The following is a 21,517-nucleotide window of genomic DNA, read 5'->3' as shown; positions in this document are numbered from 1 at the left end:
TCTTGATCCTCCTCCTCAACTGCAGTAGCAATGTTGGGGAGATCTGGATCCCCAGAGGTTCCCTCTAAGGCTGGCATGTTCTCATGTAACTGAGAAAGCTTTCTGGCATCATATGTCTCTAAGAGACCTATCAGAAAGGGAATGGTGGGGTTAGACCCCTGCTTCAGTTTTCTGGAGACACAGATCTGTCTCATCTCCTGGAAACTGAGAGCTGCATATCTTGAAGTGACCTGTGGAGGGTCAACACTGACCAGGGGAGTCTCAGTAGAATCTCCCTGGGTAGACATGCTTTTCTAGTGAGGTGTAAGTGGTGCACTTACCTACACTATATGTTTGCCTACTGATCCCTTGCTAGAGTTGTAGTTTAGGGTGTGCTAGGCCCTAGGAGCTACAACAGCTGGTTCAGTAGAACTCAGAGTATTCTAAGCTAAGTTATATGTACCTTTAGTACTTATGTGATCTTTCACAAGATATTCTTAGGGCATGTGTGGTAAAACAACAGCAAGCTCAAATCCCAACCGCTGCTCACCAATGTGAGAAGTTGGCCTGATGTGCAGTGTTCACTATTCTAGTGATCACTATATATCAGTCCAAACAACCCTTATTGATGATTGGTTGTAAGTCAACCTTATAGACCAGCTATCCTAGTAGCATGGATACGAGCAGTCTAAGGCTAAGACTCTAGAGGGCGTGTTAAGCCAGCTGTTTTACCATCACATTACCCCTTGAACACCCAGTGAAAGGACACCACACAAGTGTTATGAAAATAAACAATGTATTTATTAGAATCACAACAACCCTGTACTCTTTATGAGGACAGGGTGCTAAGCACACAACAAAACTCTTATGAAAATACTTAAGTTAGCACGTTATACACAAATGCCCGAGGGGCACGAAAAACCATATACTCTAAAAGTGGAATGCGAAATTACTAGCAGGTAAGTACAGTACTAATAGGCTTTGGAATCGCTAGGACTTGACTAGGGAATCGTTAGATTACTTCTAGGAGACCTAGGGGACTCGGGTGCAGAGTGTGCACTCTCACGCGGGATGCGGGACAAAGTCTATGGAGGCTAGATTTCACAAAGTTAGTGTTCACGGGCGAACCCGACCTGGTAGGGAGAAAACGACAGTGAATCCTGACCCTAGGATAGTGAGGCTATGCTGGGACACCGAAGTGCCGAAGTTACCTAGCCCAGGGGCTGCAGCTGCATAGGTCTGAAAAGACGTCGGGAATCTCGTTGCCGGACCAGGAGCCTGGAAGAAGGAAGTTGCTGGCAGGCGACCAGTGAAGGAAAGTTCGATGGATCCAAGCCTGGATCAAGGAAGAAGAAAACCTGAAAGCAGAGGGGACCAAGTTCTTGAATCACTAGCCAGTGATTAAGTGGGCACCAGGATGGCACCGGGCGAAGTCACCGCAGTCAGGTGAGTGGGCGCTGCTGGGCTCTGCAGTCTCTCGGACCAGGAGGCGTTGTCGGCGACCAGGATGGAGGTGCGAGCTGTCCCACGAAGGTTCTTGCTGTCGACGTCGCTGGACCCAGGATTGGGCAACAAGTCTTGGCAAATGCAAGGCCCACGCGGTGGACCTAAAATGGCGTCTTAGCCGGACCAGGAGGGTCCAGGGTACTTCTCCGATGGAGGGAAGCAAGGGCCAGTCTGGAGCAACCAGACTAGCAGCAGTGATGTCGTCGGGCGTCGTTCAGAAGGCCACAAGCCAGCGGGCTAGTAGCCAAACAACGCAGTGAGCAGCAAAAAGCAGAAGGGCCCCACGCAGATCGTGGAGATGCTGGGAGGCTGCACTTCGGTGCTGGAGCTGCTCAGGGTCGGGGCTTCTCGGACCCCAAAGCACTCACCAGGAAATTACTCGGCGGGCTTGCTGTGCAGAAGTCGTGCAGTCTTGAAGATGGCCGGTCCCTCGAGGTCTCGTCACACCCACGTATCTCAGCGTGACTGATGATGTAGGTAGAGGTCAGAGGTGCCAGGGAAGCCGGTTCTCGTCGAGCTGGGCAGTCTTGATCCGGAGGAGAGACTTGCAGCAGACCGCAGTGTTCTTAAGATGGTGCCTGCGGATGCAGGGTGACTACTCCTTAGTCACAAGGGAGAAATCTTAGGAAGAAGTCTTGAGTTCCTTTCGTGGAAAGTAGTTTCAGGATTCAAAGATGATCTGATTTGGAAGGGGGCCAGTTCCTACCTTTATCCTGTAAAAAGGGGCTGGCACGCGACTAAGTCCTGCCCTAGGGGTGGGACTAGGAGGGGGGTGGTTACACCCACTTCCTTGGCGGGCTTTTCCCCAGCACAGGGTCTGGAGTGTCCCTGGAACTGGTTTAAGCCAGCCTATGCACAGTGAGCACCGGGGTGCCACGTGCAGTCACCTTCCTCTAAAGCCCTGCCTACCTACAATACACAAAACCCTGTCTGGGACGGTGCTGGCACCGCCCCTGGCAGGAAACCCTTTGTCCTTATCTCCTGCTCTGGGAGGACTCCCAGCAGCAGGAGGGCAGACTTGTGTCTCGGTGGCAGCATCCATTTTGTGGATGCTAAGGCTCTGTCTGACTTTTAACCGGGTTATAGGTTACATGCATGTCGTGTCCCTCTAGAAGGGTGGAATGCTAACCCCGTCGCCAGAATTGGCGAGGGGTTAGTATTCCAATTCGTATGACACCTTACTCGACATGTTTTGATAAAGCGATACCAGAGTTGGCATATAACCGCAAGGATTATAATGCACTTAAGAGTATATGGTATGCGATATCATGGAAACGGCTAAGGGATGGATCCCGAAAGCCGCAGACAGGCTCAGCTCATGCCAGAGCACCATCTCACACGATTCCAAGCACTCTGCCTTCAGGATTGTTAAGGCCTGCCATAGGAGTGACTGATAGGAGATCTGTGTGTCCATTTTAGGGTTAGATATAGGTATACTATATCTAAAGCAAGGGGTGAGTACACCACCTTGCCCCAGCTGTCGTGCATCCAGTTGTGTCAGTTTAGAAAGTCAGCCCAGGGGTGGCATAATACATGCTTCAGCCCCTGGGAGACTTCTGGGTACCTCAGCCCTGGGTACAGGGACTTAGAGAGGGCCCAGTGCCAATTCAGTACCTGAGTACAATTTGGATAGAGAGAACAGCTAGGCTGTGGGTCTGATTAGCAGGCCCACAGCCAGGGAAAGTCGTAAACCAGTGCAGCAAAAAGCAAAAATCTGGGTGATCATAGGATTGCAGACCCTACTCTCCTACACCATATTTCCCTCAAAGAACCTGAGACTAGAGTCCAATGCTTTTCCCCAGCATTTTTTTGTTTTGCCTAACAAAGAGCACAAACTATCTGGTTGCAAAAGGCCTTTTGCTTAGCACTGGTTGGCTTTGATAGAGCGCTCTACACCTGAAAGTATACTCTGTATGGACCCCGAGCACCCTTCACCTGCCGGTCCACGTTGCATGAAGCAGCTCCAGTGTTCGTGCCCGTAACGCTCCATCAAACGCATCTAATGTAGCAAAAGACAAGAGCAAAAAAGCATCAGGCAGCAAGCGGTGTTTCAAATTAGAGTCCATTTCGAAAACTGTATCCCTTCCACCCTAGCGGCTTTCAAAACTGTAATAGTTGTCTATCTCCACCCTAAAACCAGGCCCCTGTAAAGCAGATTGCAAGACCTTTGTTAAATAATAACTGTATCCAGCACTTCAAACCGCACATCGGCTATTTCTAAGCGCTCCAGATAATAGATGTTACAGCGCTCTGTTTAATGTGCCTCTGTGATAACATGCGCCTTAGCAGTTTCTGGGAAATGAAACTCCGATGGTGGCGAGTTTAACTAGCAGATACGCGCCTTAAACCTACCTGTCTGTAACAGGTACAAAGATGTACACAACCGGCCAGTGTAACAAGTCGACGCGCTAATGAACGATGTCCTATTGAGGCAATAGCAAATAGCAAGTAGAGAACTCACAGCTCTAGGTAAAGACAGCATAGCAGGAGCCACTACATTGCCCACAGGAGGGAGGGAACTACTGGTGCAGGACAGAATGCCCTTAAATCCTCCAATTGGTGCTCAGTAGCAGCCTCTCCCCTGAGACGCCGTGCACACTACACACACAAACACAACAGGTGCCAGGATAGGATGGGATCTGTCTATAGGAGCTGAAGCAACTGGTATATTTACAAATGGGAAAGGCATAATGTTAATAATGTGCGCTGCCAACAGCAGTTAGTGACGCGGAGAGCATGCACCACTTGGGGCACTTATACCAAAAATTGCTGAGGAATTGTGCTGTCCGTACCCAAAGAGTGGGTTCCTGATCGCTAACATGCCCTGCTACCTCTGACCCCCCTCCCCGCTCTGGAATAGGGAAATGGAAAGTGCACAAAGAAAACACACACATCCGGACGTGATACTTTGACCTGGCCGGGGACAAGTTGCGACTTTAGAAACAAAAAAACAAAGCACGTCAGAAACGTAAATGACAAAAAACTAATGGAAAAATAACGACGGTGGAAAGAGAACTTTCTACACGAGGGAAGTTTAAAGTCATGATCTTAATAGAACATACCTGCCCGCTGCCTCCTGTTGCTAGGCGCGCTCCCCGGCATCATGCCTCCGCCTCACCCCTCGGGCCGGGGCCCCCGGACCTCAGGGACCCACCGATGATGCACTCCTTCATCTCGAGGGACAGCAGCCGGCCCTTGTACAGCCACTTCTGCATCTTCGGCACCGTGACCCCAGAGGCCCGGAGGGGGCCATCTGGCCGTCTGCCCATCCCTGAGGGGCTGTGATCTGGGTCTCTAAGACCCCCAGCCACCCTTTGTCCGCATGTGATGGATGGCCAGCCCCGCTAACTGCACCCCCCCCAGCGCACTGCCTGCTCCTCGGCAGATGGACACTGGGAGACACTGTGTCCAGTCAGAGATGGGCCGTTGTATGCATTGCCACACAAAGTTGTGCCTCGGCAGTTCGAATGGAGAGCAGGGGAGTCATCATTCTCCCAACCCCATGCTGTTTTCGGGGCTCCATGCTTTTGCTACAGCATGCATCTATCGGGCCCCTGATTACTGGACTTCGGGATAATGGGGCCCTCTAAAGGGATGGGGAGCCTTGAGATGTCCCATTTTCCTCTCACCTCCCTGTGTGTCTCCCATTCTTCTGTAGCATCACCTGTCTCAGTCCTTGGTCCTCTTTCCCACTCTCTTTTGCTCTTTCTCTCTCTCTTCCCCTCACGTTCTCTCTCCCCCTCTAAGCCCCTGTCTGTCTCTTCTCCTCTCCTTTCCTCACCTCTCGTCTCTTCTTCTCTGTTCACCTCTCGTCTCTTCTCTCTCCTCGGTCCAAGTAGTTGGCCCCACCACTCTCCTGTCCTCTCGCCTCCTCGCTGTCGGCTCCTGGTCTAACCTGTCAGTCTCGTTTGTCTCTCCCCTCTGCTGTCCTCCTGTGTGTCACGCTCTGGTCTCTCCTGTCCCCAGGGGGATTCCCTCTCGTGATACCTGTAGATCAGGGTGGGGTGGAGTTACCTCACCCTCGGAGGGGAGGGCCCTTGTGGGGGAAGGACAGATGTCACCCAGGCGCGGGATATGTGATCCCTGTGGCTCTCATAGAATGGAACCTGCTTTGTTTCATCCTCAAGAGCACCTCTTTACCCAGCAGGGGTGCGGTCTGGCGCGCGCCAGGTGCGCCAGACCGCACCCCTGCTGGGTAAAGAATTGGGGGGCCTGGTTGCTCCAACTGAAGAGGAGGGGGCAGAAGCTACCACTAATGATAGAGAGCAGGAGGGTACTTTGTTAGAGCCTGGGTGGGTGTGCCATCGGTGCTCACAGCTATAGTCCTGAGGAGAAGGTACTGGCACTGATAACCTGGGGGGAGGGGAGGGGGCAAACTGTGTATTCATTCATGCTGTGATGTAGCCACTGGTCCATGAGGCCCAATGCAAGCAATGAAATTGCCCCCCCCCCACCAACCGCACTCATCACCTTATTTTGTAGTAAAAAACCAAATCAGTCCCCAATTGGAGTGAATGGGCCTCTGTGCCACTGCTCCTGCTGCACTGTTGATAACTATGCCCCTTAAAATAGGTGAGCAGTTGTTACTCACACTGGACATTAAATTTGTCTTAAAGCACTGATAGAGGCTGACTTTACTAATTAGAATATATATCTATCCGAACAAACCCTTTTTGGCAACATTAGAAATAGGTAATGAAAAGGGGGGCATAACGTCCTAACCTATTTAACGCAGTTTGCATACAGCTCTTTGATGACAGTTCATAACAATCACTGTTCTATATTAGGGTTGTATCTTATGAACTGCAATTACAAAAGGATCTCTGTGACAAAAGCTGTAACCCACTGAGCTATGCACATAAAATACAAGTTCTTTGCAGAAGGCTTATTAACCCTCTGCGCTACTTTATGGTGAGTCAAAACTGCCCCTAGACACAACTCTGATATCTCTCTCTCTCTACATTTGTATTGTTACCTGAGAACTTGGGTTACAAGAAACTGCCACAGGTGTTTTTTAATGGTAAGTTATTATTTCTGAACAGCCCCCTCCCACCCCCCCCCCCCCCCCCCCCCTCCAGGTCAGCGCCCAGTGCGGCCGCACCAGGCGCACTGCCCTTCAGCAGGCCCTGGCTATAGTCAATATAACATACAGTTCTAATCATGGGATCTGGGAGTGCTCGCTGCTGCACGGAAGTGTAAAAGGGGCACTGACAAATATAGGTTAGGCTAGCAGAGAGGCTCAAGTCATACTCTGGGTTCTCACAGTTATGTCCATAGCAGCGGGGGGTCGTCGAATGTATAGTCTGGGGGTTAGATTACTCACACATATAGGCCAGGAGAGCAGGGAGTCTCAGGTGGGGCAGTAGGTAGTTATGGGGAGATGGGGGGGGGGGAGGCAGCAGGGGACATTCGTTCATTCTTCAAACAATAGTGCCATTGTAGTCAACCTCTTTCAAGACCGCACAGCTGAGTTTAGCGTTTAGAAGCGTCAGCGGGAGCTACGCAGCACTAAGGACCGGATGCAGCCGAATGTATCAAACCGGACGTTCGGGGTGCATTTCTTACGTACGTGGGAAATGGGCGGGTGACTCATATTTAGACACGGGGAGAAGGCGCTGCTTACCGTGAAATCCCGCCAGAGTGAGGGTACAGACAGAGCCTTGCACGAGTAGGGCCTACTCACGGTGGGAGCTTGGGCCTGGTAGTGGTACTCTCAGTTCCAAGGCATAATGAGTTTCAACCTGTGAAGAGGACAGTATTCACAACACCTGGATGTCCGAGTGAACTTACAGCTTTAGCTAAGGTTGCAGGGGGTACCGTCATTTTAAGTCTGGTGGAACAGTCAGAGGGTACTCTCAGTTTAAGCCCAGGGGATTGGGCGTACTCACTGTCACTGCCTGGGGGGGGGGGGGCCCAGTCATGGCCCGTGGGAGACTGTAGTGCTCACAGTTACAGCCCTGAAGAGTGGAGGGTACTCGCAGTTCACACCTGTCAGGAGGCCCGCACCATCACAGCCGGTGGGCGTGGTCAGCGGGCAAGAGTTAGTTACAGTCTGGAGAACAGATGTACTCTCTACTGGTAGAGCCTCAGATGGGGGCGGGACTTAGAGTTGCAACTATGGGGCGCAAACGGTGCTCACGCGCTCGAACAACAGATCTATTAGGTTCAGTTTAACCGCCTTCCTGTACTCCAAAGCTGTCTGGGCTTCGGCGTCCAGACCTGTTTTTAATATGACCTAAATATTGAGACATTTATGGGTAATATGACACCAAATAACTGAATTATTTACATCCTCTCCCCTATATTAGGTTTGGGGTGCACCCTGGCTGTGGTTACTGCAGTTCCCAGCCTTGTGTGCTGTAGATGAGGCCACACATCAGCCATCATTGACGCCGTTTGTTGTTTTCCTCACAAGAACGGCCTCTGAATCACCTGGGTCGGAGGCACTTCCTGTGTGACCATATGATTCTACCACGAGGATTTCATAACCCGAGGAGCCGCAGAGATGCGTGCCCAGTGGCGCTGCGGGCTCTGCGCCGTCCTGTGAATCGGCGGGGGGAAGGGGGGTGGCACTCCGTTGTGTGGCCCAACCCTGAAATTCCTTAGATAGCTGAAAACATAGAACACTGCTGAGGATCACAGCTGTCAGCAGCTGCCTCGCAAGGACCACTCAGCGTGCGTAATTCACTGCTGTAGACATGGAGCGTGGAGAAGGGGGTGTACTGAGATATTACTGACTAGTCTCCATTACCTCCCACCACCCCTGACCTACCCAAGGTACACCCTGTTCTGATGTTTCCATGGAGCCTCCAGGGCAAAACATGTTGGGGCCTGTGATAAGGCATCAAAAAAGAAAACAATTTCCAGAGAAGTTACTGACAGCTGGAAAAAGAAGAGTGCCAAGAAAAATAAGCTGTCAACGTTGCGCCCCACACAGCACTGGAGGGAGGGGGAGGAACAGTAGAGAGAGTGGGGTGGGGGTGGAGGAGGGAAGGGAGGGGAGGGAAAGAGAAGACGCGCGTGACGGTACTTGCAAAAGCTTGCTGAACTCTCTTGTCTTTATGGGGCCATGTGTTTGAAACACATGGCCCCATAAAGATAAGAAAGCTTTTACGATGGGAGGAAGGCAGACGAGCCTGTCCAAGTGGGCCGTCTTTAAAAGAGAAAAGTCTACGTCACATAAACCTCTTTTCCAATGGCTGTCCATTGGTTAGCATAAACGGCGACGACGGCCAATGGGAAATAGGGGCGGGGCTTAAAGCCAGATACTGAAACCCCTCTAAATCATTAAATCTCGCCAGCGAGACTGCGCATATGCACAACACATGCCAGCCGAGACCTAAAAAGATGAGAGAGGGCATCACCCCATAATGCCCTGTGCAGGTTTGTTTGCATATTTTTCGGGTCCTTTCGGTGTTCCAATATGGTTAGTACCACCACCAACATATTGGGAAAGTACTGAGGGTGCAACAGCCCCGCATGAATATTTTGAGAAAACATGTCCCAAGTCTCTGGGCACCTTAAAAGTATGACACCCACCCCCCAACCCAGTAGACTTTTACATTGCATTTAAGGCATTATCAGAGCTAAGCTTTTTCTTTGGTGTTCTGGAGTGTTGGGACCCTTAGTGGCTGCATTTAAGTGGCCTGAAGAAAGTATAGACTAATCCATATCTGTGAACGTTTTCCAAATGCTTTATTTAGAATACTTTATTGACAGTGGCATTTGGTCAACGCTGCAATGGTTATATTAACGATGAATGAATTTAACCATGATTATTGATTTCATTGGTTTCAACATGCGCTTGCTAATATATTAATTTGAGGACACTTTGAAAAAAACTCATAGGGTTGCCTGATAGATTGTTGTGGTTACCTTTTTACAAAGCCAATTGGCTGGTCTGATATGTTGATGTGGTGACCCCTTTACATCGTCAGTAGCCTTCTTTATTTAAAATGACACCCCATTATTTTGTGATATGGCATCTCGTATAGGTGGAGAGCACTGTGATTGGGGAGAGGGGGCTCATGACCCACTAAGGGTCAAATGTGATTGAGGAATGTCACTGAAGTTATTTTCATCTACCTGCATGTATTTGTAATTTAATGTATAGTATTTAGTGGAGTGTGTGTAATATAATTACTCACTGCAGTGAGTGGACTATCACTTTTTTGAGTGTTATTGTGTGCCAGAAAATGTAGATTACTAGCCCAAACCAACCCCCCTGAGGTGGTCTTGGACTGCTCTGCATCCAACTCTGAGAGAGTCAAGTGCTACAATTGGGTGCTTAGTTCCAAGTATGGAGACAGTTGTGGACCTATCAATTGCACAGGACTCACATCCTGTACAATTAATAACCTAATGTCTTAAGAAGGTATTTCCATTGTTTGTTGGTGTAGGTATTGGACTAAACCTACTGCAAGAAGAAAACCAGAGCAAAAGATGGACTAACTTAATCTTGGGTAGTTAACAGTAGGCCCCTTTGAAGTGGGCTGCTAGTCACCCACTTGCAGGATCTCAGAGTGCACAATGTTGTGGCTGGTAAGCTTCAAAGGAGAAAGATCACCTGTAAAAGGTACCACATAGAAATCCTGTCTTAATTATTTGTCAATAGGTAGGAATTTGGAAACAAGGAACCAGATCACAGGAACCAATCTATACATACAATCTGCCTTCAGTAATACAATGATTAATATAGTTTGATTCTGTTTGTGTAATTTCTTTCAATTCCTCAGTCAGTTATGGACTTTTCAAAGCAGGTAGTTTGATAAATATATTATGTAACTTGGCATAATTCTGTAAATAATCAGTGAAATGATCTTGGTGGTTTGGTCTGCTTTTTCCTGGTCATGATTATGAGTGAGGTGCAAGATAAAGTACTATATTGTAGCACCTTAGCACTCAGAGTTAGCACCAAAATATTAGGTTGTAGGAGGAGGTTTCTGATGGTGTGTCTCTGTGAAATTGTAAGGAACTACTTCTCCATCAACGTTTCCAGTAAATAACCTCATCATGATCTTACTTAAATAGGTATGTATCTCTTTTTCATACTAACAACAAAAAGAACCGAGGGTCTATTACGGAGCTTCAAGTACTCCGAGCTGCTGCAAAACTCCTACATAAGTGAGTTAGGCGCTAATAGAGCTACATAAGTCTCTATATCAGAATGTGTGCCAGGACAAACCCGTCGAAGGACCTACTGAGATTGTTGGTAAGACCCGTACAGAGATGTGTTGGATTCCCATCAAATAGGTATGTAGATCAAGTGTTCTCATTTGGTCATCCAAAAATGGGGTGGTATGTCTCTTGATCAATGAGACCCATCCATCGCCCTTACTCAATTGGGTCGCACCATCAATCGCTAAGGTACCCATGAACAAATGATAAAGATGGGATCGAGTGCAGTGCAAAAATCAAAAGATGTGAGAGTTAAAAACAAGGGGTAAAAGGATCAATAGGCGAAAAACTGTAATGTAATTTGTCCTTTCCCTCAAACAAACAAGAACAATGCAGAGGAAGCAGTCTAAACATATAACTGCATTTACCAGGCCAACATCTTTCAGCCGGTAGGGACAAGATCCCATGGCTTTCTTCAGGGCCAGAGTTCTAAGCATTAGCTACTGCATACATAAAGTGAACGTAACGACAATCTGTAAAGGATATACATAAATAGTCCAAAATCGTGTTCCTCTGTACCAAACGGTGTCTCTTACATCTGAATAGTACAGGGAGTGTACCTCACCTCTCCTGGAACCCAGCTCAGGAAGAAGGAGGCCCCGCTCTGTCCGGCGTTGTCTCATCGCAGGACCCGAGCTTGGTGGAAGGCCTATTGATCCTTTTACCACTTGTTTTTAACTCACACATCTTTTGATTTTTGCACTGCACTCGATCCCATCTTTATCATTTGTTCATGGGTACCTTAGCGATTGATAGTGCGACCCAATTGAGTAAGGGCGATGGGATGGGTCTCATTGATCAAGAGACATACCACCCCATTTTTGGATGACCAAATGAGAACACTTGATCTACATACCTATTTGATGGGAATCCAACACATCTCTGTACGGGTCTTACCAAGAATCTCAGTAGGTCCTTCGACAGGTTTGTCCTGGCACACATTCTGATATAGAGACTTATGTAGCTCTATTAGCGCCTAACTCACTTATGTAGGAGTTTTGCAGCAGCTCGGAGTACTTGAAGCTCCGTTATAGACCCCCGGTTCTTTTTGTTGTTAGGATTACAGTTAGGGGGATACGAACTGGGCAGGTCTTTAAATTTCCCTCAGACCCTTCTTCAATTGTTTGTGTTTCTCTTTTTCATACGCCTTAAATCACTATATTTAATTTGCTTAGAAAATGACGGGAGATTGGGGTTGGACAGATGAGGTTATTGTCCTGTTGGAGAAGTCACAAGTTTATTTTCATTGATAATACATTTGCAATGATGAAAAAGGATTATAATTAATAGAGACTGCTCTTAAATAGCAACATTTGCATGTACTGGACTGTATAGTGAAGAACTAAGCCAATCAGACCTATGAACACTGCCCACGTGGTGGTCCTGGCCCAAAACAGACGTGAGTATCCGCTAATTAAAAACTAATTTACATTATTGCATGTCAAGCCATGACCAGATTGCCCAGGATTGTTATGAGTTCTGAAGTTTTTCAATAAATTACTGAAAACATTCCAGGAAATTTTGTGAACCATAGAGTACAGTGTTCTCCAGGAAAAATTATAAAAATGCCTTGATTTAGTCGAAAAAGCTGATAAAAATTGCATGTCTTCTCTACCTATTATGAGCCGCCATTTAACAATGACAGATATTTCAATAACAACATCTTAATACCTAGAAATAATACTTAAGTTGTAATGTCACTTACCCAAGTGTAAGAAGTTGGAGCAGGAAGAAGGTGGTGGTGCACTTTGTGTCGAAGGAAATGCCGATGCTGTAGATGTTGAGTTGGGATTCAAAAAGTCCCCAAAGAGATCAGGGCATGGGGGAGCATAGTTTTCAGAGACCGAAGACATGGCAAACGGGTAGAAAGGATCAGCTGAAGAGCAAAAGGTCACGTTTTAGTCAGACATTTGAAGCGAAGGGTATTAGCCAAGTAAAGCTAGCATAGACCCGGTTCCCCACAGAGGTTATAAGGAAGGTCTGCAGACCACTGGAGGAAGGCAGATGGGGGAATAATGGGTGAAAAACAAGGTTGCGATAATTAGCTTCCCAGAAACACAGGACATTAAAGTTACAATTGTAAAGCGGGGATTCTTTCATTTACAAAAGTCCTGCTATTTCTCCAAGGAAGGAGAATTAGAAAATGACCAATAGTCTGAAACCCCAGGGTAGGTGAAAGCCCGCTAGACATCAGAAATTTGTTAGGAATGCCACAGCGAGCGGGTGTAATGCAGCATGCTCTATATCAACAAGGATGGCAGAAACACCAATGGAAATCAGACTATTTTACCTTTGCTACATAAGCTCTAACAGATGGTTTTCTACCTGGAGATCATGGCAGGATTATGATGTCCAAGCCAAAATGAAAAGGAGATGGGACGGTACATGACTCCTCTTCCCAATACACACAACAAATGCATTTCACCTCTTCCGAGGAGGCAGATCAGAGAATTACATGTGATAAGCCCCAGGGGAGGTGGGAGTCCACATGGCTTAAGATTTTATTTTACCCAAGCAAAGGCTACAGGGGCCAGCACGTGGAACCTCTGTCATTAACCAGGAGGGTTAGCCTTTTTATTAGAGGAATTATTTTTACCCTTTCCAACTGTGACCCTGTGAAAAAGGATTCCTCTTATATCACTGTGGCAGCAGGTCACCAAACATACTTTCCTGAGCAACTAAGTATATGCTCCTACCCAAGCAGCTCTGGTCATGTCTACCACCAACCATCACACACCTTTCAGCTCACCGACATCCAGGGCGAAGGGGGGGAGTGTAGGCTTTTTCTGCTACCCTCAAGAGACCTGAAAATATCACAAGGACACCAAGGAATGTTTTTTTTTAAGTAGAAAGAACTAGGCCCGTGCCAAGTGGATTCTCTCTGACATACATCCACCAAATATAGCTTGTCATTTGCACTTTTCACGAGACCTGAACCACCCCCACTCCCAGAAGTGCATAGATCATGTTTTTCAATTGGAAACAAATGTATGAATAGGAGGACTTAGGGAGACTCATACAAGGTGGACCAGTCTGACATCAACACACCATCTGCATTTCAGGTGCCTTATGGGTGTAGATTGAAGAGGTAAGTAACATTAAACACTGGAAATTTTCTTCCGATAGAAAACCGCCTGAAAATAATGACCCGAATGTGTATGGATCAGCATACTATACAGGTAACAAACAAAAGGTGGTTGGAGGAATATTTGCAATTTCTATAACCACTGGCAATCACCCCAACTCATCATTCTTTTGCTGGTTATGTAACCTCAGTTTGGACCCAGCCATATGCAAATCAGTTTTGATCCTGCTCCTCATGGGAACAGTCCAGTCCGAACTGCCAAGCCAGGTCCTCCCTGAACCAGAAAACAAGCAACCCAGGACCAGTTTTTCCCTAGTTATGGGCTCATCAGCTAGGTATAACTTTGCTCCAGTCACGCAATAAGCATGGGACTCATGTCTGGGCATACGCATGCCACTTAGGGCAGTACATGAAACACACAAAATGTGATGGGAGGATGCTTGCAATAAGTCTAATCACTGGCCATAGCCCAGGTAGCACTTCAACGCATTGTTCCATTGCTCACCATGCCACCTCAGTTTGGACCCAGCCATATGCAAATTAGTCTTGACCCTGCCTCTCATGGGAACAGTCCAGCCTGAACGGCAAAGGACAGGATGATGCTCCTCTCTGCAGTCTGTACAGTACAGTTCTGCATTGCATCAGCTGTAGGGTGAAGTCCAGGCACCCCCTCCACCTCCACACACACATACACACACAAAAAGGCAGCACATGTCGAGGAGGTTAGGGCGGACACGTCTTGTCCTATATGTTAACTCCAGTGGGTGGCAGCAGCAATTCAGGGGCTGCACTGGTATGAATATGAAATAAAACATCCTGCTGACGCAGCTTGTGCTGACTGGACCCTGGCTTTAAGGTGACAGTCACGTGGACCTGAGAGGCACCAGTAGCCCCAAACTGGCAGCTGGGGTCAAAGATGGAAAAACAGATCATGCCCATTGATCTACATCAGAATGCTCTCAGTCGCCAAAAGTTCAGCGTCATTATACAGATGAGATGACACAATTTTGCCAAAACAACAACAGGCATGGTAACCCCCTCCCCCGATTCACTTGAAGGCTGGGCACTTCCGGATATGGACAGCATGATGTAACCACAGGCCACGTAACAACATTGTACCATCTCTGAGGCACCCGCTGTGGGGTCTCAGCTGTTTGCTAATCAATACATCAATACAGTCAGCAGAGTACAGCCTGCAGCACTCCACCTGAGGTGATAGCAATTACAGGCAGCTTCAAAAAAGTTAATGCTCAATGTCAGTCAATTTATTAATGCTACTGATACTCAAGAGATCTTACTGAGGCCAGTACGAGTCTTGCAGCACAGTGTGCACAGCACTTGCCACGCTGCTGTTAATGTAGTTCCTCCGATGTTCGCTGTCAATCCCAGCTTCTCCCTCGCAGCACTCAGGTGGTGTCAAGGCTCTAAAAACATGAGTGACTGATGCATTCTAGTGCGGTGAAGCAGACTTTCACATTACAGAACAAGTTACTTACCTTCCGTAACAATGTATCTGAAAGAGACATCTGTAGTTATAGATTCCTTACGTTACCTTAGAATTACCCCCAGGCCTCAGACTGGATCCGGATTTTTTTTTTAGTAGCAGTCCCCTTGCGCGTCGGTAGGTGGCGGCAGTCGACACCGCATCCATCGTCGGAGTCATGGTCGCCAGGATGACGGCGCGGTGTCTAAATAGACACCACCCCTATGCGCTGACGTCAGTTCTAACATGAATTTCCACGCCAAAAGCGCAGAGCCATGCAATTCACTAACCACTGGTACACATATCTAGGGCCCTGTAAGGGAGTCCCTATCCCTAGAAGTCAGTTCGAGAATGGGGAGAATGGGCTTGGCCGTAAGGAACCTATAACTACAAATGTCTCTTACAGATACATCGTTACCAAAGTTAAGTACCTTGTTCATCTGAAAGAGATATTAGTTATAGATTCCTTACCTTAGAATAGATACCCAACCAATGCCAAACACTGGGGTGGGTCTGCGAACTAAGTTCACACCAGGAAGTCCTGAAGAACAGAACGGCCGAATAAGCCATCTCTCCGGACTTGGCTGTCCAGGCAGTAATGTTTGGTGAACGTATGCAGGGATTCCCACGTGGCTGCCTGGCAGACGTCAACCAGCGGAGCTCCACGTCCCAATGCAGTAGTGGCTGTCGTCGCCCTAGTAGAGTGGGTGCGCAGTCCTACTGGAGGTTCCTTTCTTGCCAAAGAATAGCAGATCTTGATGCATAGGACAACCCATTGAGAAAAGGTATGTTTGTGTACGGCCCGACCTTTCTTGGTGCCCACATAACCCACGAAGAGTTGATTGTCCACCTGGAAGTCTTTAGTGCGGTCAAGGTAGAAGGACCGCACACGTTTTGGGTCCAGACGATGGATTCTCTCCTCCTCTTTGGAAGGGTGCGGAGGAAGGAAGAAGGTGGGCAATGTGATGGTCTAACCTATGTGGAGAGAGGTAATCACCTTGGGCAGAAAAGAGGGCCTAGTGCAAAGGACCACTTTGTCCGAATGAACAGCTAGAAAAGCAGGCTTGGAGGAAAGAGCCTGAAGCTCACTCACCCTGCGAGCAGATATGAAGGCAAGCAGAAAAGCGGTCCTCAATGTAAGAAGACGAAGAGGACAATTATGTAGGGGCTCCAAGGGAGCACACATAAGATAAGTAAGAACTAGATTGAAGTCCCACTGGGGCATTATGAAAGGAGAAGGGGGAAAGAGATGACTAATGCCCTTTAAAATCTATTTACAATGGGGGCCTTGAAAAGAGAAGGCTGATCAGTAAGGCGCAGAAAGGCAGAGATAGCCGAAAGGTTGCCTTTTAGAGTGTCCAGAGCAGAGCCCTGCTGGGCCAAAGGTAAAATAAAGAGGAGAACATCTGAAAGAGAGGCAGAAAGGGGATCCACAGCCTTTGTTGGGCAGCATGCCACAAACTTGTTCCATCTACAGGCATATACCGTCTTATTGGAGGGACGCCTGGCTGCAAAGATAACATTACAGACTTCGGGATGAAGGTCAAAAACTGTCAACTATCGCTGCTCAATCTCCACGCAAGGAGGTGGAGGCTGGACATGTTCGGGTGGAGGACCACCCCCTGCTGCTGCGACAGAAGATGCTCCCGCAAGGGCAGTCTGATCGGAGGATCGACAGCCATGCTCAAGAGCTCGGAGTACCAGACTCTTCGTGCCCAGTCCGAAGCCACAAGAATGACTTGGGACCGGTAGCGTTTCATCTTTTTCAGCACTCTGGGTAGAAGTTGTTAAGCATGAAGGTGTGCAGGAGGCTGCAGTTCCACTCGCCATGAAAAGCATTGCTGACCGAGCGCCGCCTTGGAAATTCCAATGCGCAGAATTGCGACATTGCGCGTTCTCTTCAGTATCAAAAAGATCTAACCAAGGCTCTCCCCACTGCTGAAAGGACCTTGCGCCACCTCCAAGTCAAGAAGTCATTTGTGATCCATCATGCACCGGTGGCTGAGTTTGTCCGCCCTGGCATTCATGGAACCTGCCAGGTATTGAACCACAAGGGATATGCCCTGATGTACGAGTTACTTACCTTCGGTAATGGTGTATCTGGTAGAGACGATTCCAGCCGCAGATTCCTTAACGTAGAATTATCCCCAGGCGTGAGACTGGATCCGGCAAATGTATTTCTTTTTTGCCCAGCATCCCTGGGCACCATGGGTGGGGGAGGGGTGTGGAGGGTGTGGGGGGGAGGAGGGGGAAGAGACGAAATGACGCGACTCCGCCCTGACGTTGTCTGTGGAAGGGACGTCAGCGAGGTCACATAAGTGCCACCCCGGCGCGTCTATGTCCGTTTTCTTCGGAGGACTGTTCCGCGCCACAACGCGGAGCCATCAGACAAAACTGTGACAGTTTGGGACCAGTATAGGAACAGTGTGCAAAAGAGCAGATACATAGAAAAGGAATGGTGAGGAACAACCTCATAAGGCGCCGTGCCGGACACTGCAGCACCTAAGGGTAGGGAAAAGAATAAGAACAGACCACCGCCCTGATCAGCAACCCTGCCAGTACGGAAATAGCCCCCCCTAGAGACAAAGAATATATGAAAAAATGTCCTGATAACATGTAGCAGGATTACAACCCTAATAACAATGAAGGGGAGCCAATCCGGAACAAACAAGGAACGACAAACCCCAGAACAGCCCCAGCGCAGAATGTGACATCCCCATAAGGAACAAGGACAGAGGCCCGGCCAAAAGACCCCAACCCAGAGGGCAGCAGAGAAGCATAAGGGCCAGAATCCCTAGCACTGAAAGGGGGGGTGGCGGGGGCGGTTAAGGTAATTCCAACCTTGAGCAACCAGCACGTAAGGGCACAGAAGCACCTATAAACCTACCCCCAATGACCAACGGGAGGAATCTGAACAAATAACAGGACAAAAGCCTGCCAAAAAAGAGCGAAAGAAGGCACTCACAAAAGACATAGCCACCCACAGGGAGGCAAGTGCAGAAGACCAAGCCAAAGGTCCTCGCAGAACGGGGAGGAAGGGCGGGTCGTCAAGGAGCCTGTGGCTAGAATCGTCTCTACCAGATACACAGTTACCGAAGGTAAATAACTCGTACATCTGATAGAGACTACTAGCCGCAGATTCCTTAACGTAGAATAGATACCCAAGCCATATCTAAGGGGGAGGAGAGCCTGCAAGAGGACCCCACCAGCCTGGACATAATGGAGAGTCCCACGGGGGACGAGGCCAGCGGACAGGGAAAAGAACCATGTCCCTCCAGGCAAGGGGAATCCCTGCATCCAGAAGACCTCCAACACCAGAGGGGATGCAGAAAGACAAGGAGAGGCAGCCCGCTGACAAGCAGCAGGAGAAACCAGGGCAAGACCAAAGGAGGCCAAAGCGCCCCACACCCATGCAGGGTATCAAGAATCTCCACCAGGAGCCCCAAGGCCCAAGCGAGAAAGAGGAGCACCTAGGAAGAAGAGCAGACTAGAGACTCCAAGTAAAAGATGGGAAGTGAAGGCAAACCCGTCCCATGCCCCCCCCCCCCCCCCCACCGGGAACACCCAGAGAAGAGGGCAGCTGAGCCTATCACAGCCGGAAGGCAATGGACAAGACAGAACGGTCCCTTCGGCAATAAGGCAGGCGGAGCAGACGGGTAGTCCGAGATCACCCAGGGGAAACCGCCCAACACCCCGCAGGGTCAGACAGCACCCGAGGAGGCACAAGAAACTCCAGAACCACTGCAACCCCAGGGAGGAGAGGGAGAACTGAAGACAGGGCCCGCTGGAAGAGGGTCGAACACACCCCAGCCTCAAGCAGCGGACAAGGCAAGGACGACTGTCCCGCTAAAGTGCGAGAAGGCACAGCGATGCAGAAGAACAGCAGGTCGGCAACCCAGGCACAGCACGCTGCAGACAACAGCACGGAACGGTGCACCCAGGACAAGCCAGACGGCAGCCGAAGACCAAGGTCAGGAAGGCCAAGAAGGCCCCGGACATACCCCAAGGGAGAAGTCTGCACACACGGCCCAAACAACAAAAGAAGCAGAACCAGGCAGAGCTATGACGTAAGGCCGTAGACAGCAGGACAGACCAGGCCAGCAACACAGTGACCCCGGAGAAGCACTGCCCAGGGCGCAGCTTAAGCCATTCCAAAACCCTCAGCAAGAGGAACGCGCCTGCGACATACCGTGACTCCACGGAGGGCAGAGGCCCGAATGCGACCCCCACCTCCCCAGCACATGACAGAGTAATATAATAGCTACTAGAACCCCACATAGGGAATGTTACGTCCCAAGACATGGGAACCCTCTTAGGAAAAAACTTGCCGCAGCTGAGGAAAAACAGAAAAGACCTGGGGGCGCTAGGTGGCACTAGACCGGAATGGCCGCTCTAGCGTAGAGCTCTCGCCCAGCCGGGAGGAAAATTGTCATCATCCCCCTCCTGCCTTTAATTCAAGTCTACAAATGCCACCAAAACGATCAGGAGGACAAGCTGCACACTCAGTGCAACTCTTGGCTCCGTAGCTGTAACGGCTAGCCCGAAATCGGCGGAAGAAGTTGCCGCGACAGGCAGTTGCTACGTGAGCTGGTCTCCTGGACGGCCTGTGAATTCACGCAAGAGCGCGGCGGCGCGGCCTGGTAGTTCGCCGCACGTTGCGGGTCCGATGCTGCCCAGAACGAACAGCTCTATATTGGGCACCTCCGCGCCAGGTACGTGGATTCCTTCAGGATCTGCTGCAGTAGGCACCTGAAGGCGGGGGGTGACAGCCCCCCCCCCTACCCCCGCTGATAGCCGCGGGTCCTACCGGTTGTGCTGGAGTAGGCTGACGGCCTGAGAAGAGTTCCCATAACAATCCCAGACACGACTAAAAGCTGGTGATGGCACCGCCTGGGACGAGAGGACAGTGAAGAGCCCACGCTGTGAGATAGAGGCTGTTGCGCCCGCTATTTTAGGCGACCTTTGATTGCCCGGATTCCCGAGTCTTCATACACGGCGCCTGCTTGGGACCATATTGGGCTCCATATCCTGACAAGAACATCGGTTTGGTGGACGAGGGGGGCCGGTGTTCCACTTGGATTGCCTGGAAGTGAAGAATACAGTGCGGCATACACTGTTATTGGCAGCCATTTTACAGCGAGCTGCGCTACTGCCGCCACCTATCCGCCCCGTGCCCCGCCACACAGCCATATCTGTGCACTGTTGTGCTCTGTGCCCGTGTCACGGCCCCTGTACACCTGGAAAGTACTGGCCCCATGCGGTGACACAGGCTAGTCCTGCCTCATCCCGATATATGCAGTCTGGACTTGCGGCGCAATACATGTCATCGGGCCTCGCCCTCTGCATTTAGACCGTGGACATATGAGGTCATTGACGCTTTTGAAGGGCGAGACAATTGGGGGGCCACGAGCGAAGTGGGGGCTGCTCCCATCGGTCGGGGACGAACGCGCAAGCTGGTATATCACGCTTCCACCCCCCCCCCCCCCTTTCCCCACAGAAGCTGGGAAGTTGCTGAGTCACATTCGCCCAGTTAGATTGGCCTGGTGGAGCACCTATCCAGAGCATTCCCATACTGGACCTGCGCAAACAGCAGGGGGGTCGGGCAAGGACCCCTTGCTCCCCTACCTCACCACATCCTAATACCACTAGGCCCGCCACGATGGGCAAAACAGAACCGAGACAGTCGAAACTGCTCTTCGACGGGCGCAAGACATCGGGCGCAAACTCTAAGACCCAAAGTGAGGAAGATCCGCCGGAAACGCGGGATGACAGCTGGAAAGCCCTCCTAGTAACCATGCAACAGAGTCTCACCTCTATAGACTCCAAAATTGACTCCATGAACCACAGGCTGGATAATGTAGTGGCAAAACTAGACGGGCACGAAGAACGCCTTAAAGGTGCTGAACAAAGAGTGTCAGATCTGGAGGATGGAGCTACCTCTAACCGACAACAAGTGGCGCATATGGACAAACTATTAAAAGTAATAGCAGACAAGAATGAGGAATTGGAAGCGCGCTCCCGACGGAACAATGTCCGCATGCTTGGTCTGGCGGAATCCACCAACACAGGCCGACTGGAAGATTACATGGAGCGATTGCTGGGTGATCTTTTTGGACGCGATTCCTTTTCAGCACAATTGGTTATTGAGCGAGCCCACCGCTCCCTGGCGACCAAACCCCCTCCGGGAGCGACACCTCGCCCGATCATCATGAAATTCCTTAATTATCGCGACCGAGATACCTTACTGCGACTGGCGAGAGAGAAAGGGGAAGTACACTTCGAAAACA

General features: G+C 49.6%; 1 protein-coding gene across 1 annotated transcript in view; it reads right to left on the bottom strand.

The window, feature by feature from the left end:
• GAK (cyclin G associated kinase) overlaps positions 1-21,517 on the bottom strand; it is a 1,786,158-nt gene that overhangs the window by 391,686 nt on the left and 1,372,955 nt on the right. The window contains exon 22 of the mRNA XM_078676333.1: positions 12,368-12,538. Within this exon, the coding sequence (XP_078532459.1) occupies positions 12,368-12,538 (171 nt within the window). The remainder of the gene's footprint in view (positions 1-12,367; positions 12,539-21,517) is intronic.

This window comes from Lissotriton helveticus, chromosome 2_1, assembly GCF_964261635.1.
Source record: "Lissotriton helveticus chromosome 2_1, aLisHel1.1, whole genome shotgun sequence".
NCBI lineage: Eukaryota > Metazoa > Chordata > Amphibia > Caudata > Salamandridae > Lissotriton > Lissotriton helveticus.
The sequence above is the reverse complement of the archived record's forward strand: the minus strand, read 5'-3'. Positions and strand labels throughout refer to the sequence as shown.